Source organism: Emydura macquarii, unplaced genomic scaffold (genome assembly GCF_026122565.2).
Source record: "Emydura macquarii macquarii isolate MOO-44397 ecotype Brisbane River unplaced genomic scaffold, CSIRO-AGI_Emac_v2 contig_2636, whole genome shotgun sequence".
In the NCBI taxonomy this organism is placed as follows: domain Eukaryota; kingdom Metazoa; phylum Chordata; order Testudines; family Chelidae; genus Emydura; species Emydura macquarii.
The window spans coordinates 19,977,883-19,994,264 of NW_027132773.1; the positions used below are offsets into that span (position 1 = coordinate 19,977,883).

The following is a 16,382-nucleotide window of genomic DNA, read 5'->3' on the forward strand; positions in this document are numbered from 1 at the left end:
CAAAAAGACGATTCGCGCGGGGGGGGGGGGGAGGGGGAAGGAGACGACACGGGAGCGGGAGAGTCGGGACCAGTTGATCAGGCTGGTTGGTATCGATGAGGCTCTCAGTGGGGGCTTGGGAAAGACCCCCTTTTATGGGCTAAATGGGACATGAAGGGTTAACTGATTGGTCAAGGGATGGGCTATGGGCTTTGTGCCAGCACCGGATTGGCCGGGGGACACTTGCAATAAGTTTAGTTTCCTGGTTGCTGGTAAGTTTCGTTTCCCATGGTCAGTTAAGTTTAGTTTCCCATGGTCAGTTTCATTTCCCATATGATATGGGAGCCAAAGGCACAGCCGATTACCTAGTTATACCCTAATAAGATCAGGTCGTGGGTTGACTGTTAGCACCGAATGGGTGGGGGGTGGTCATGTGCAGGAATTGTGCTGCAACAAATGCCAAAGTGCTGGGTACATGGGCTGTTAAGAGTGTTTGTACTGATTTAGAAGAGCTGGTCTTCTCCCTGCCGCTCTGATCTCCAGATGGTACCGATCTTCCAGAGCTGGAACCCTTAGAGTCCTTGGGCTTTCTGGTGCTCAGAGTACCTAAGGAACCTACAGCCTCGTGGGTTCCGAGTCGGAGACCAGAAAGTGCCAAAGCAGTTGCCTGAACCAGAGACTGTCTCTTTGAGGTAGATTCTCTACACAGAGGGCTCGAAGCCTGCTTCCTAGAATCCTTTAGAGAGGATTCCAGAGATTTCCTCTTCGATGCTCTAAGGGAGTGCTGCACCAAGAAGGTCAAGGCAATTGACTTGCTCAGAGACTGTTGTACAGGGGGCTCGTCTGGTCAGGGTCATAAGCTGATCCAAGCGAACTCTCTATCATGAGACAAAGCTTAAGCACCCAGTTCTTTCTGGATCTTGATTTTAATGCCAGGCAGAAATTACACTTTTGGGAAACATGTGACTCTCCAAGGCAACGGATGGGCGCTCCTGTCACTCACCGGGATTGCCTCCTGACATGAAAGGCAGCACTCAAAACTGGGCATGCCCTCCCAGCGTTTAAGTTTCCCTGAGAGAAGGGAAAAATGCAGTACAATGGTCCTTATACTAAAAACTCTGCGTGTGCATGCATGCGTGCAAATATAAACTTTTAATTGTATAGAATTACTAGAACAACTAATACAAAGTTAACACTAAGTACGAACACTAAATAGTAGATAAGAGAAAAATACAGTTGAGGTAATCTCAACTTGGACACTGCTAAGGCAGACGAGAAGGAACTGAGGGCAGTTTGTCTGCGCATTTCTATAGAGTTATAGTGCAGAACATGAGGCTGCATGGGGTGCATGTGGGGCACTGCTACCTAAAATCTCTAATCTGAGGCACATGGGATGCACATGTACCTACAATGGAGCACCCATAGGGACACTATTTGAAGAACACACAATTGCACACCTGTGGAAAGTTTGGTTTAAGTGACTTGCCTAGCATCATATAGGAATTCTGTGGCAGACGCAGGGATAGAATTCTCCAAGGAAGCCTTCATATAACCTTAATATTGAAACTGTCCTGTTTCTGCATTCTCCTGCCTCATTCACCACATACCTTCCAACTTCTTCAACAAAATGAAGCAAGAGCCCTATAGACTACAAAATCCTGATTCGTGCACACAGCAGATCCATCTTGTGCACTGAATGAGGGTGGGATCCAGTGGAAAAAATACAATATGATCATGAAATTGAAGACAGTATCATTGTGCATACATACCAGGGACCCAAATTGCTATTTTAATTCTGGCATTTCCTAACATGAGTGCTTGACATTGCTAAAACTTTTAATGTTGTTCATATTATTTTATATAAAATTGTAGCTTTTATTTAGCTAATGTTACTGCATATGACAAAAAGTAATATAAAGAATTAGAAAAAATCCCCAACAAAGGAAAGAGAAGGCCAGGAAATAAGTTACTCTTTCAGTTAATTTTATTATTAAATGTGATACAAATGCAAAACCCATAGTATAACAAATTTGTAATTTTCTTTATCCTCAGTTTATATTACCTTGTAAAAAATTTAAAATAGCTGCATACATTCAAATAATCGATGAGATTTTTTTCATGAATCCCACTGGTCAATATTGTTACATGATAAAGCCAGCATGCCAGCTGCTCACGACAACCCAAATGGACAACAACACAGAAACAGAGTAATCGTGTATGTCAGACAGAGTAATAGTAACAGCACGAGTCAGACAACGAAGAAATGGCACATTATCAGCAATGCTTCTGTAGAAGCGTTTGTCCCAGGATATCAGAGAGGCAAGGTGGATGAGTTAGTATTTTTTATTGGACCAACTTCTGTTGGTGAAAGAGACACCAGACCTCTTCTTCAGGTCAGTTCTGTGTAGCTCAAAAGCTTATCTCCTTCACCAGCAGAAGTTGCTCTAATAAAAGATATTACCTTACCCGCTTTGTCTCTCTATTTTCATGAGAATCACACATCAATGAGGCACCAATAAAGAAAAATTATGTTGTCTCAAGGTGTTGGTGATGGCTCACACCTCTCACTTCTTTTATTGCTTCCCCAAGTCTAGAAAAAATCATGCAGGTAGAATGGAGAAAGAGCCTACTAGTTTCCTCACTTCAAGCCTGCTCCTATTAGGGCAAGGAGATTTCCAGAACCTGCACCCTCCCCATGACTGCTCCTTGAGTTTTATACAACATGTGATCTTTAATGAAATCTCCATTAACATTTTAAGATTACCAAATGAAATATTTTCTTACCTGCAAGCAACATTGGGATTGGCATTCCTTGACAGAAGTAGTTCCACACACTTCAAAATCTGCTCCTCTGAAGCACGTGCAGTACATGCAGCCATCAATACAGTATATTGATCTGTATTGAAAATTACAATTGGAGAATTGTGATGTCAACAAATAACGTACTCCATGTAACAATGCGAAGCAGTGGATTTTAATATTAACTACCTCTTTACAATAGTTCAGACTGGTTCTCAAGTTTGATAAAGTATCTGATCTTTGGGAACGACTAAAAGATTTGGGAATTTTCAGCTCAGTGAGGGTAAATGAAGCCACTAAGACAGATGAAATCACCCAAGAAGAGGAAGGAGAAGCCACTGAGGAAGACAATGAGGTAATAATTGAGAGTAGGAAACACCAAAGACCAAGTTTAAAAAAAAAAAAAAAAATTAGGCATATTAATTAAAACAAAGGGGAGAATGAGTATGGAGAAGCAGCTCTTAACCTGGGTCCATTCAATAATAACAGAGAGACCAATTTGAGTACAGGAGGGGGAGTTAAGTAAAGAATGAGGCAGTATGCGTGCATAGCGCACCTAAGGAGCTTGGAAGCAAAGGTGAAGGGGCAGATTGGATGGCAGTAGTGGGAGTAATAAACAGATTTTTTTTTTTTTTTTTTAAGTGTTACTGAAACGTTTTTAGTATATTGAACAATTTAAAAATAAGGGTTAATGCATCAAAATATGTTTTGTTCATTTATTTTAATAAATATTCTGCAGAATATTTTATAAAAGGATTGGTAAACACAAGACACCAACACAGCTGTTCTTAAATCTTTACTTAGAAACGGGAGAACATCATTTTAGTAAAATTTTACTATACTTTTAACTTTTCTTAAAAAATCCTATATGCACATTATCAATTCATCCAACTCTGGTTTATTAATTTACTTAGTGCCTCTTTCCTCAGTCCTTTTGATTTCTAAGAACCAAACACAAATGACATTTAGGTGAATTTAAGTATAAGGAAAGGAACAATTGTCTTCTATAAAAAGGTATTTGAAAAGATTTAATTTTGAAACAAAGTAACTACACAAAATGAAGTTTCCCACAAGTCATTTTTCAACTTCCATGAGCAGAAAGATAATGTAGTTGATTAATATATTTATTTTAGTAATGCATTTGATATGCCAGCTGACAAAAATCTTATTCAAAGTGTATATAAATTGGATACCAACACTGACACATGGAGTGAAAGCTGGCAAAAGGACTTTAAACAAAGGACAATGATAAACAAATCAATGTGGGGGGGTCGCAGCTATAGGTGTACTGTAGAGATTAGTGTTGGGTAGTTATTTAACAACATTAAAAAAATGTTTCTAGCTTATTAAACATGCTGATCTGATATACAAATATTCAAAAGGGAAGAGAAACCTGGACAGCAATTATGCTGAAAGAGACCTTGGATTGATGGTTGGTACAAAATTAGATAAGTTTCAGTGCAATGTGGCTACAAAAAAGGCCAAGACACTTTTGTGTATCAAACACAGCTATCATGGCAGATCAAAGAACAGATCAGTTTCAGGTGCCACCATACATGGAATACTACTTTTAGTTCTAGATACCTCATTACCAGAAAGTTAGACAAACAAAGATTTCAGAAGATTGCAAAAAGATTGAGGTAGGAGCAAGGGACTGACTTGTGAATATATGAAAGCATCTCAACTTACTAAAGACAAATTGACAGGAAAGATAATTATTCATGCAAAAAGCTTAAAATGTGGGATTCACACCTTTAGCACGTCAGAAATCATTTTCATAGCTCTGAATTTTTAATGTAAATAACTTATAAAGCAAAAGTGACATAAAGGGGAAATATTAGGGTTGTCAATTGTAGATAACACTTGAGATTAACTGAAAACGAATTTAACACCTTAATTTTTTAACACGTTAATCACATACCTTTCGGAGGGGAGAGAGACTTTGGAAGTGGTGGGACTGAAGCCCTGAGTCCCACACCCACAGGCTGAAGCTCCAAGCCCCATACCCTGAGAGGGGCTAAGGCTCTCTGCCCTGAGCAGGGCTGAAGGTAGGGGGCTCACAATTTTTTTTTAAAGCCCAAAAGGGTCATCAGCACAAGAAGTTAGAGAACAGGGATCTGGCAAGCTCAGCCTTCTGACACCAACCTCTCCTCCCCTGCCACATGCCGAGTCCCTGAGGGAAAATCCACTTTCCCTTGTAAACAAGGGTTTGCTCAGATGAAGTGAGTCAGGTAATAATAATTCTACATTTGTATATTCAACTTTCATGATAAAGAGATTGCATTACAGTACTTGTATGAGGTGAATTGAAATACTATCTTTTGTTTACAAATATTTGCATTGTAAAAAGATAATATAAAGTGAGTGCTTTATACTTTGTATTGTGTTGTAAAATAAATCACTATATTTGAAAATATAGAAAACATCCAAAAATATTTAAATAAATAGTATCCTATTATTGTTTAATAGTGCAATTAAAACTGATTAATTGCCATTAATTTTTTTAATCTCATGATTAAGTTTTTTAATCACTTGACAGCCCTAGAAATATGATTTCATACTAGGAATAGCCTACACATAGTCTATAGATGTAACGCAGGATACCCTGAATTTACACACCACCCCCCACAGACATAAATGACAGGTTTGCACTAAGATCAAGGGTAAAATAAGGTCTTTACGTAGTAATTAAACTTAGTTATAATAAGTGTATCCAGTACCTTTCTGTCATATTCAGCATTACTCAGTGGGAAAATGATCATTTGTATTACCATAGCATCTATGAGCCTTAGTCACAGAAAATATGGTTAACTTTAGGATCTTTGTCATTTGATTTTTTTCCTTTCCCATCCTCTTTTGTCTGACATCTAACTCCCTTCTTCCCCATGCATATCCATATTAACACATACATACCCCTTGGGCACCACTGTAATACCACTAAGATCGGCAATGAGAGCGCAAATTTTTGTATTTAGTACCGTCATTAGCCTTTATACTCAAATGAATAGAAGTTGTGGAAGCTAATTTTTTAGCTTTCTGCAAGCTCAGGAAGACAACACTGCATCAATTTATACTCAGTTCACCACTGGATGGTTACCTTTGCAATCGCTAGGGCTACAATCTATATGATGAGACTCCACGAAAGTCTCTCACTTAAAGTATCTGTTGAGTCAACATGAAGCAATGGAAGCAGCTACAACCATGGTTGAGAGCTATTTTTGTTCAAAATATCACCAGGTTCTATCATCACTGGGTGTCAGTCTATTACCATCCTATTTTTAAGTTCTCAACCATTTTGACCTCATAAGTTACATCTGTGTAGTGTACAGCTATGTATCTATGCCACGCCAGATATCTTAGGCCATTGTAATATCAGAGATAACTCAACTCATCACCACCCTTACTCTAAAAGCTAATTTTCATGCAGCAATTTCTTGATTGTATGAGGGAGACTACACAGATGTTGGTTTACCTGGTCCAGCTGCCACTTGTATAAATCTCCCACTACTACCCTCCGCCTCCAGCCCCCAAATCAACACAACCCGACATAGAAACACAACCAAAACACACAATAACCCCAAACATCGCTCTGATGCCTAAAATGTCTGTTGAATCAGTATGAAGCAATAGAAACAGCTACAAGCATGGCTAAGAGATCTTTTTGTTTAGAATATCACCAGGTTCAATCATCACTGGGATTCAGTCTGTTACCATTCAATTTTTAAATTCTCAGCCATTTTTGGCAGTTGTATACACAAGACTTTATGAATTTCAGCAATTAGTATTAAGTAAAATTTTAGGTGCTGAAGAACCTGAATGGGCCAGACAGCAAGTACAGCTGGTTGAAATTTTTTTTCATCAAAAAATATTTAGTCCCCCACCTGGCATTTTGACTAAAATTAAAATTTTTATTTCAAGGAAAAAGGTTCTCTTTTTTTATTAAGAATTTCAAAATTGTGTATTTTTTTGGGTAAGGAAAAGACTTTTAGTGTGAGAGCAAAAAAAAAAAAAAAAAGTGAAAGTGTTTTTTCCTCACAGATGAGATTTCATGAAAAAAAATTCATGACAATTTCAAAGAAAATTGAAGTTTTTTCCAATTTTTTGCAAAATATACCTACTTTTTGACCAACTCTATAGGCCACAAACATATCATGTAGATATCGTTTTGACAAAATTGATCTAAAACATGTAATTTGGCTAGGCAACAACTCAAGTGTTAAGGGGAAAAGAAATGTTATTGCATCTTCCATAGCTGTAGAGTTAATACCAAAGAAAGAGAAACTATTTAGAGCAATACAAGATGGCATAACCAGAAATACAGGAACTACTATACTGGATCAGACCAGTAATCCTTCTAAACCCAGTATTCTGTCCCTAAAGGTGACTACTAGCAGATATTTCAGAAGTATAAAAACTCTAAAGTGGAGAATTATAGACTAATCTGGCAAGAGAAGACATTTCTTCCTAAACCCCATCATTAAGCTGCTGGAAGATGCCCTAAGGTATGAGTAAGTTCCAGTCATTCCCAACACATCCCTTACACCGAGAGGGATGCAGGAGTTCGTGATATAGGGATACTTATACACTTGGTGTCACTTGGAAATTCCCCTATGTAACTTTAAGTCCTCTTTGTACTACCAGAGTGGCACAGAGGACTTGACGCAGAGCAGGATCTGGCCTCCAAACACAATCAAAATATATACCAAGCTAAGCAGCATTTTTGGCAAAGATCATTAGGTTATTGTATTCTTCAGCGTAAAAATGAGTATTTTAAAAAAAATTCTTGTGGTCAGGATAACACTAGTCTATTTACTGAAATGATGTAACTACATGATTGCTAGAGCAGCTTTTCAAATTGCACTTTATAATTATTTCCTTTTAAAGACCAAAGCATAGATTATCCTCTTTACAAAAAACCTCTTACAACCATCTGTTAGTGCACACGATTGCTATTATCTGCCCACTAATTCCAATTCAAGTGACATTTTACTGCAGTTCATTGAAATTCATCTGAGTTCAATTACTTAAAAGAGGAAGTTAGGTTTAAAACAAGATAAAATGCACATCTCAGAGGATATTTTTGAAAACTTTCTTCATCCCTGTAATAGCTGAAATACATTACTGCCAAAAAAAGTTAGTCTAAGTGTGCAACAGGTTGCTAATCTTCTACAATGTAGAAAGATCTTAATTCTGACACCCATCAAGGTAAGAAAACATGCTGTCCCCTAAGATTTCAAATTAACTAGTAAACAAAGCTACTGAAAAACAGATTAGAGCCGGTTTCTTAGAAAAAGCCAACACTGAGTACACAGTAGTTATCAATTTTTCTATATACTTGGGAAAATGTGTTAACATATATCCAGATAAATTTATCTTGAGTAATATGAAATTTGGATGATCAAGGTTTAAGTTATCTCCAAAATTAATTTAGAAAACAAATTTATATTCTGCACCACTAATTATTCAATTTTTTAGATGTTCCCTACAAGATATTTACCAGTACTGTACAATTTTTCTACAATATTTCTATTTACTCTGGTAATGGTAATACAGATCGAGACTTTAGCATTTTTTTAATTGTTGTTCTCCACTTATCTATCTTTCCTGCTCCATTTCGCTATTCCCCCAGTCTTTCTGGTGCTACTTCTTTCTAAAAGGCACTGAGGCACTAACCTACTTGATAAAGCTTTTGGAAACCTGACCTACCCAATAGTGCAGGTCTGCATTTAAGGCCTTTTGTAGTATGTGGCAAAGGCTCAAATTTACATAGCAGAGCTATATTGAAAAAACACTGCAGTGTTGAAGGGAAACTGTCATCTTAAATATTATACTTTTATCAAATTATCTGCTTTCATTGCAAGCAATAGCTATAATTACTATAACAAAGATATTATACCCTCTCTATTTTTTAATAAAGTACTTTGTGCATTTGACAGCACTGTATGTATAGTCAACTTTCCCTGCATAATCAAGTCAGTATCCCTTTTCACTTAGGTGGGTCTTTCAACGAGCAAGAAAGAAAGGGGAAAAAGACAGTAAAAATAGACAAATGAAATTACAAAACCACAAAAGTTGGCAGAGGAGCTTGAGCTCTCTCTTTGAAACTGACAAGATTTAAAAGAGGACTGTTCCCCTTTCATGGATTTAAAATTTGACAACTTTCAGTTTACTGGAATACTGTGCTGCATTTTTAGAAAAGTGAAAACATAATTAATGCAATATTTATTTACATTGTAGCTGATGATCACCACTCCTGTGGGACTTGGAAACAACAGAGAATAGACATTTTGGCCTATTTAGCCAGCTGGAAAGTGAGAGAAATTAAGTGATGTAAATAGTAGGATCATTATCTTTGGAAGGAAGAAGAGAGCATTTCTATCAAAAGTGAAGTTATAGAGCTCTCTGGGGAGGAGACCCTGCCTTCCAACATTTGTAAAGCATTTAACCCAACAGAGGCTGTATTGCCATAATATACATATTTAATAAAGGAATTCAATTATTTGATTACATAACAGTGTCCTGTAATTTAGGCAAAATATTTTCCCTTCACTCCATTTCTTATGGAGCGTAAGAAAAAGGCAGCAATTGAGGTCAGCACAATTTTAGCAAAACAATTAAACTTGTGTTTACAACAGAACTAATTGAGGGGAGCACAATACATTAAGACTTGTGTAAACAAAGACCTAAAAAAACCCAAATTTTCGTGAGTGATAACATGGTAGACTATTTTGAAATTTTTCTACAATCTTGATTACAGTCTCCACATCATGAAACCAAGTTTAGGGCCTAGTCTACTTGTGACCCTTTCTTTTTTTTCCTGAGTACTTAAGAGATGACAAATAGGATAAATCTAGGCAGAATCCAACTGTAACTGCTAATTTGATTCACAAGTATCTTACCCTTATCAAAACTTGCATTGGCACCTCTGTCCAGTAGGATATGCACTAAGTCCACATTAGCAACACTAGCAGCATACATCAGTGGGGTCCATCCAAACTGAAAACTAGATTCTACGTTCACACCTGTCAAGATGTTAAAAAAATTTACAAAGGTAAATATGTATTTTATAACTACAATACATACAGTAAGCATAAATATTTAACTGTTTTCTCTAACATACTTCTATCTATTCCTAGGGAGAGAAAATTCTTTGCTCCATATTTTATCTCCTTTGATCGATTAAAAGACTCCATCTCTCATTGGAACTCTGGAAACAAATTCAACAACTGAATAGCATGCAGCCTGATTCTTAACCCAACAAACAAAACCACCAAAACATTTCAAACATGATCCCAGAGATGCAGAAACAGGTTTTAGAAAGGCTAGCAACACACAGTTATTCATTATAGCAGCTGTTCCCAGATCTATCTTCTCCACTCAAACACTTCAGAGATGCCCACACACAGAAAAAAGTTTTTTGGTCTTGTTTCATAAATTAGACTGTGTGTGGGAGATCACCACCCAGGAAATAGGTAGTATCTAGCAGCAGTGAAAGGAGCAAGTAATTCCACCCTAGCTAGTTGCTAGGGTTTTCATACTTTAGCACTTTCCTATGCCAGCCCCTTCTGACTGCTTTTGATTTAGCATAAACTACCTTAGTGTTTAGTACTACCAAATTACCTTAATGTTGAACACTACCAAACTAAATGTCTCTAGAGGGAAAAGCAAGACTTAAGAAGAATTACAGTTGGATAACGTTTGTCCACTGTGCATGGGAAATCTTTAATCTAGAACCACATCTTGGTATTGTGGTTCTAAATTAATGATTTCCCATGCACAAGGGAAAATGGTACCCAACTTTAATTCTGCTTCTCTAAAACCATCATTTGTGCATGTTTCTTACTGGTCAGTCTTCGTGTCTTAGCAAGAGACTTGTGATACTTCTCTATTTAAGATTTTTGACCCTGGAGAGGAGCTAGCCAGAGCACAAACCAGGCTCTGTGTCTGGCTACTACATATCACTGACAAATAGAAACGCTACACCTTCTGAACTTTCCAGTCAGGTCTTGAGGCTGTCCAGGAGAAGCTCGAGATAAACACAAGATGATCAACATAAAATTTTAAAAGTGCCTCAGAAAAATATTTTAAAAATAAGGTGCAAGAGAAGAATTCCTCAAAAAGTAATTTTCATTCCCCAAGAAGAATTAGGAAGGAAGTGGGAATGCTCAAACCCCAGTGTTGCTGAAACTTTTGTGAATGGGGTGGTATAAGGACGAAAGGATGCAGCTGGTCATCCTTCCACCACGGCCGCCTCAAAAGTGGAAATAAATTAACTAATTAGGGAGGTGTTAAGATCAGTAATACTAGGGACTATCAAAACCATCGCATCTGTACCCTCACTCAACAATAGTGCCTGTTTTTTTAAGCAAGGGAGATGTTATCAGTTCAGTGTCTAGCCAAGGAAGGCCACATCCTCTTGTGTGGGAGTCCTTCCCTTTCTGGGAATAGTGAAGTGTTCAGGTGGCACACAAACAAGGGACTGCCTCTGGGGCACAAGACAGACCTGTAGCGGGGTACAGAAACGTATACCACTTTGAATAAGCCACCTCATCCTTACTGTACTGCCACTGCAAGGAAGCTTTGATTTGCCATTAAGATAGTCAGACTGGAGAGAGAAGAGCAAAACTCCTAGCAGTTATTTTGGGACAAAGCTACCTGTATCTAACAGCTGCATGAGGAAAAGACCATTTCCAGATTGGAGTGGAGGCTCCCAGAAAAAGAAAAAATATTGGGCAACTGCTGTAAGGAATTCCAAAACAGCCAAAGAAAGTGGAGCCAGTTCGGAAGGCTACAACAGACTCCACAGGAGCCCATTAGGAAAAGTAGAGAAATATGAGTGGGATGGGGATCTAATGTGAATGCTGAATTAGATCTGGATTATGATGAACGAAGATGCTCAAAGTGCACTACTAGAAGGATAAGAACAATGAATCTTGTAATCTTGAAGTCAAATTGTTTCATGCTCCAAGACAAGACAGAAAGGAAAGAGGATGAGGTACACGGGCAGCAGGAATGAAAAATGAGGATGGTTTCAAGATACTGTACACTAACAAAAACATATGTTTAGATCTTGGCAGCACTCAACGCAGAAGTGTAGATTGGCGAATCTGCCCAGCGAGGCGTCGCAGCCCTTCCTTGGGCCCAGGCTCTGAGGAAGGCCACAGCGTCTTGCTCCAAGGGGAAAGTTTGCTGGTTGCAAGAGTCTTTAGGGTAGGACGGGGCTGACAAGGAGTCCGTAGCCCCTGGCCCCCTAGATCCAGCAGGGCCAAGTGGGACTAACCCTCTGGACGGGGGCGGCTGGATTCTCAGTGGCCAAAAAGTCCTCTATAAGCCTCACCGCCCTGTTCAAAGTGGTGGGGTGGTGTATCATCACCCATGTCCTCACCCGGGTGGGTAGGATGTGCAAGAACTGCTCCAAGGTGACTTGTTCTGCCAGGTCGGCTGTGGAGTGTTGTTCTGGCTGGAACCAGTGCCAACACGCATCTTTGAGCTCCTGGGCCAAGGCCCGAGGATGGGCCCCAAGGGGGTATGCCTTCCACCGGAACCAGCGCCAGAAGGTTTCGGGGCTAATGTCCAAAGCATCCAGGATGGTGGCCTTCACGGCCTGATAGTCCTGCGTTTCGTCGTCCGCGAGGGCCCAACTGGAATCCCCCAGGCTGCCTGTTAGGTACAGGGCTAAGAGGGTGGCCCATTGGTCTGGGGCCCAACCCACGGGAGAAGCCACGCACTCAAAAGTTGTCAGGAAGGCCTCGGGATCATCCTCAGGCTCCAGCTTCATGAGATGAAGCGGTAGCAGGGCTGGGACCATGGGTCAGCCACGAGTCTCGTCCGGGCTGGCTGGGCCCGGCAGCAAGGTACCCAGTTACTGCCCCCCATTCGCAGATTAGCTGTTGCTATAACTGGGCCACCTGCTGCTGCTGTTGGTGGTCAGTCCACCACTTCATAAACTTGTCAAAATCCATTTTCTCCTTCAAACATGGACTCGAGTTCCTGGTGCATTGTCCTAGGGGGCAGCCCCACTTTCGTCAAGGGGTGAAGGTCGCCTGCATTCTCCACCACGTGTAGACTGGTGAATCCGCCCAGCAGTGGTGTCGTGGCCCTTCCTTGGGCCCAGGCTCCTAAGAAGGCCACAGCACCTTGCTCCAAGGGGAAAGTTAGCGGGTTGCAAGGGTCTGCAGCCCCCCGGTCCCCAGGCGGGGCGGGGCTGACGAGGAGTCTGTGAACACAACACTTGGTATCCTTTGCGGCTGCAGGCCCAGAGGAGACAAGCACTCCCAGGGTGGCTAGAGAAGGGAGGAAGGGGACGCAGGCCCACCAGACTTCACTGTGTCCCAAGCCCAGGGCCCTATCAGTGTCAAGGGGTTCTGCCACTGTGTCAGAGGGGCTCCAGTCGCAACACGCTAACACTGGTATAAGTGCAAGCTTAGCCAGACTGTAGTCAGCTGCCCCTGGGCTACTTCCTCCCATCGTGAACTTGGGTACCTGGATCCAGGGGTCTTCCTCAGATGCTCTGGGGTAGATGGCCAGAGGGAGTCCCACTAGTCCCTCATTGTTGGCCAGCAGCAGGTCCAGGAACTCCTCAGGGCCGTCAACAGATGGCAGTTCCTCCAGGTCACAGGATCCCACTGGGTCCTCCAGCACACTGGGCTCAGGCAGCTCCAGTGGGTCCCAGGTGATGGGCAGCTCTTCTAGGTCACAGCTGGCCTCGGGGGTTCCCTCCAGTAGCCCTTCCCAGAGGTCTCCGGTAGCCCTTCCCAGTCGCCAGGGCCCGGTAGCCTTGGCAGGCCCTTGAGGCTCTGGTCAGTGGAGAGCTTGCGCTGCACAGCTGCGGGGCCTGGGTCAGGCTCAGACCGCAACCTCTGGGAAGGAGCATCCTTCTCTGGCAGCAGCTTTCCCCTCATTGAGCTGCTAGGCTGGCCTTTTGTACTTTCCCTTCCTGTCTTGGCCCTCTGCTCCTGTGGTCTGTGGCCTGCGGTGTTCTGATCTGTCCAGCAGAGGCATCGCGGCCCTTCCTCAGGCCCAGGCTCCAAGGAAGGCCACAGCCCCTTGCTACAAGAAGGTATGTCTACATGGCAACTGGGAGATGTAATTCCCAGTACAAGTACACATACACGTTAGTTCTGCTTGAGTTAGTGCCTAAAAACAACAAGTGTGGCTGTGACATCATCAACGGCAGCTTGGGCATGTCATCTGAGTATGTACCTAGGATAGCCAGCTATATTTGTTCCAATTCTTTTGAGTTCTTTTAATAATAATCAAGCCGTGCACATTGCTTGGTTACATAGGCCAGCTCTCTTATCACTTTCCCGTTCCTTTCCATATCATTGTTCCACTCGTATCTTGTTTCAAATCGGAATAAGATCTTTAGAGCATGGACTGCATCTTCACATTTTTGTTCTGCTAGTATAATGGTATCCTGATAGGGCCTGTAAATGCAACAACTGTACACCCCACCTCTAACAACATTATATTCTGAGGCTCCATGAGCTAAATATTTTAGTTTACCTACCATTTTGGAAAGTTTCACTGTGAAACCTGCATATACAGTGGACTGTAAAATGGCCAGCAAGAAGGGTTCACTGTCTGAGGCCAGACTCACAATTCTTACAAGGCAAGTAGGACAAGTATTGTGGAGATTAGTACCAGCCTTTACTTATACATTTTAAATCCTTCTAATTTTCTACCTCTATCCCTCTTGCCTCACTCCCAGTATGAATCAGTGGCTAGAGCTACACAATTAAACTTACCCAAGAGATGCTCAACTTCCATTCTGTGTAAGACAGAAAGGTAGCAAGGCAAAAGTGTGATAAGGAAATGGACAATCGGGGATACAAGGAAGAGAAACATCCAGACAGGATGGGATGGCACTACTGAGAAAAAGGAAATGCAGGAAAAACAGCAATACCACACTGCTCTAACCACTAGACGAAATTTCCAAACGTGTTGCAGAGATGTGACTAGCAGTGAATTACAACTACAAATGAGTAAGGTAGAGTCTTTTAATTTTTTTAATTATACCTGGTGGAAAATGACATGAAGTCCCTCTCCCATCTCCAGTGATTTAAGTCCCTTTAGACGCCGATCTTAGTTTTAATGGGAACTACAGTATGCCACAATCTCCAGACAAATGCTGTCTCTGCTGAGTGGTGCAGGTCTGACCATGTTGCTGCTTTATATAGTCATATAACTGGGTCGTGTGGTTTATCTGTCCTATATCTTGCTATCACTATGATAAAAAGGATGTTTTAACAGCCAATGATGATGATTGTAATTTTTACAGCATTCAAAAGTGCACAAGGTAGCTTACAAAGAATCAAAATAATCCCTTCTCTAAAGGTCTTACAAGCTGAACAAACAAAACATGGGGTAAAAAAAGAATGGAGACAGGGTGCAAGAAGCAGAGTGAAGGGATGATTAGCACACAGCATATTGAGCCTATGAATTTTCTGCAATGTTTTCTCCTTTTAATACTTCTTTTTAGACCCATATCCTTCTCTTCTCCTCTAGTCCTCTCACATACCCCAACCCTGATTTAATATAGCTATTAAATCTTTATGTACTTAACTCCTGCTTATTAGCAAACTTTTACCATGTTATTCTCCACAAAGCGACCCACAAGTCGATCTTCTAACCACACAAGTTAGAGCTGAGTGTCTAGAATTACTGACTCCTAAAGCAGGAAAGGTGGGCCCTCCATAGCACCTCACAGCTGCTGCTGCTGCAGCATTTCCTGAAGAAAACCATGGACAACTTTAAGGGTCACTCCCTAGAAAATGCTGTAGGCGCTAACCCACATGGCCTCAGCAGCCCCTCACCCTAGACTGCTGTGTACTCTAGGGAACCTTCTTATGGAAAACAAAGAAATCCCACTTTTTATGTTATATGTACACAATTTCTCATCCATCTTGTTTGGATCTGTACTTAAGTTGTAAAAGTTGTCGACATCTTTAAAGTCTTTCCTTTGTCCTTTTAATGCAATTATTTTAGTGATTGTTTTGTCCAGATTGTGCCAGAGTTTATCTTTAACTAGCTGGATTATAGCAATATAAAGATAAAGATCTGTGATTCACCTTCAGAGGCAACACTAGACATAAAATACCTTATCTTCATGAACAATAAAGTACACTGCTTCTCTAGTAGCATATTGTTCAAATATTTCACAACAGCCAAGCTATATTTGTAGACAAAAAATGAAATCTCAAATTCAAAAGGTGAATGAGGTAATGCTTGCAGAACTAAAGGTCAAGTTCCACATAGAGACTCTTATCCCCAACAGATTCAAGATACTTGACACCTATGAAAATCAAGAGGATGTGAAGACAGATTTGTTTGGCCCGTTCCTAAAATAAACTTTAGCCCACAATCTGTTCACACACAGACTCAATTTGTCCTGTAAGAATTCAAGGATGCATGTCACGGGGGGATTTATGACCTATTTATCTGGGAGAGCAACACTGCTCAAAACAATCGTATCCCTGCATACTCTGTCAATGTGCAATGTCTCTTGAATATGACCAGATGTTAATTACTATTTCTGAAGTAATTTCTCTCTCAACAGCAAAGAAGAAACACCAAGATCTACCCCAAGTCTAACAAGAATTTCT

General features: G+C 40.7%; 1 protein-coding gene across 1 annotated transcript in view; it reads right to left on the bottom strand.

Moving 5' to 3' along the window:
- Positions 1-16,382, bottom strand: part of ASZ1 (ankyrin repeat, SAM and basic leucine zipper domain containing 1) — an 89,700-nt gene that overhangs the window by 65,084 nt on the left and 8,234 nt on the right. Inside the window, exons 3-4 of the mRNA XM_067563968.1 lie at positions 9,678-9,800; positions 2,764-2,875 (exon numbers count right to left, since the gene is read on the bottom strand). Of these exons, the coding sequence (XP_067420069.1) occupies positions 2,764-2,875; positions 9,678-9,800 (235 nt within the window). The remainder of the gene's footprint in view (positions 1-2,763; positions 2,876-9,677; positions 9,801-16,382) is intronic.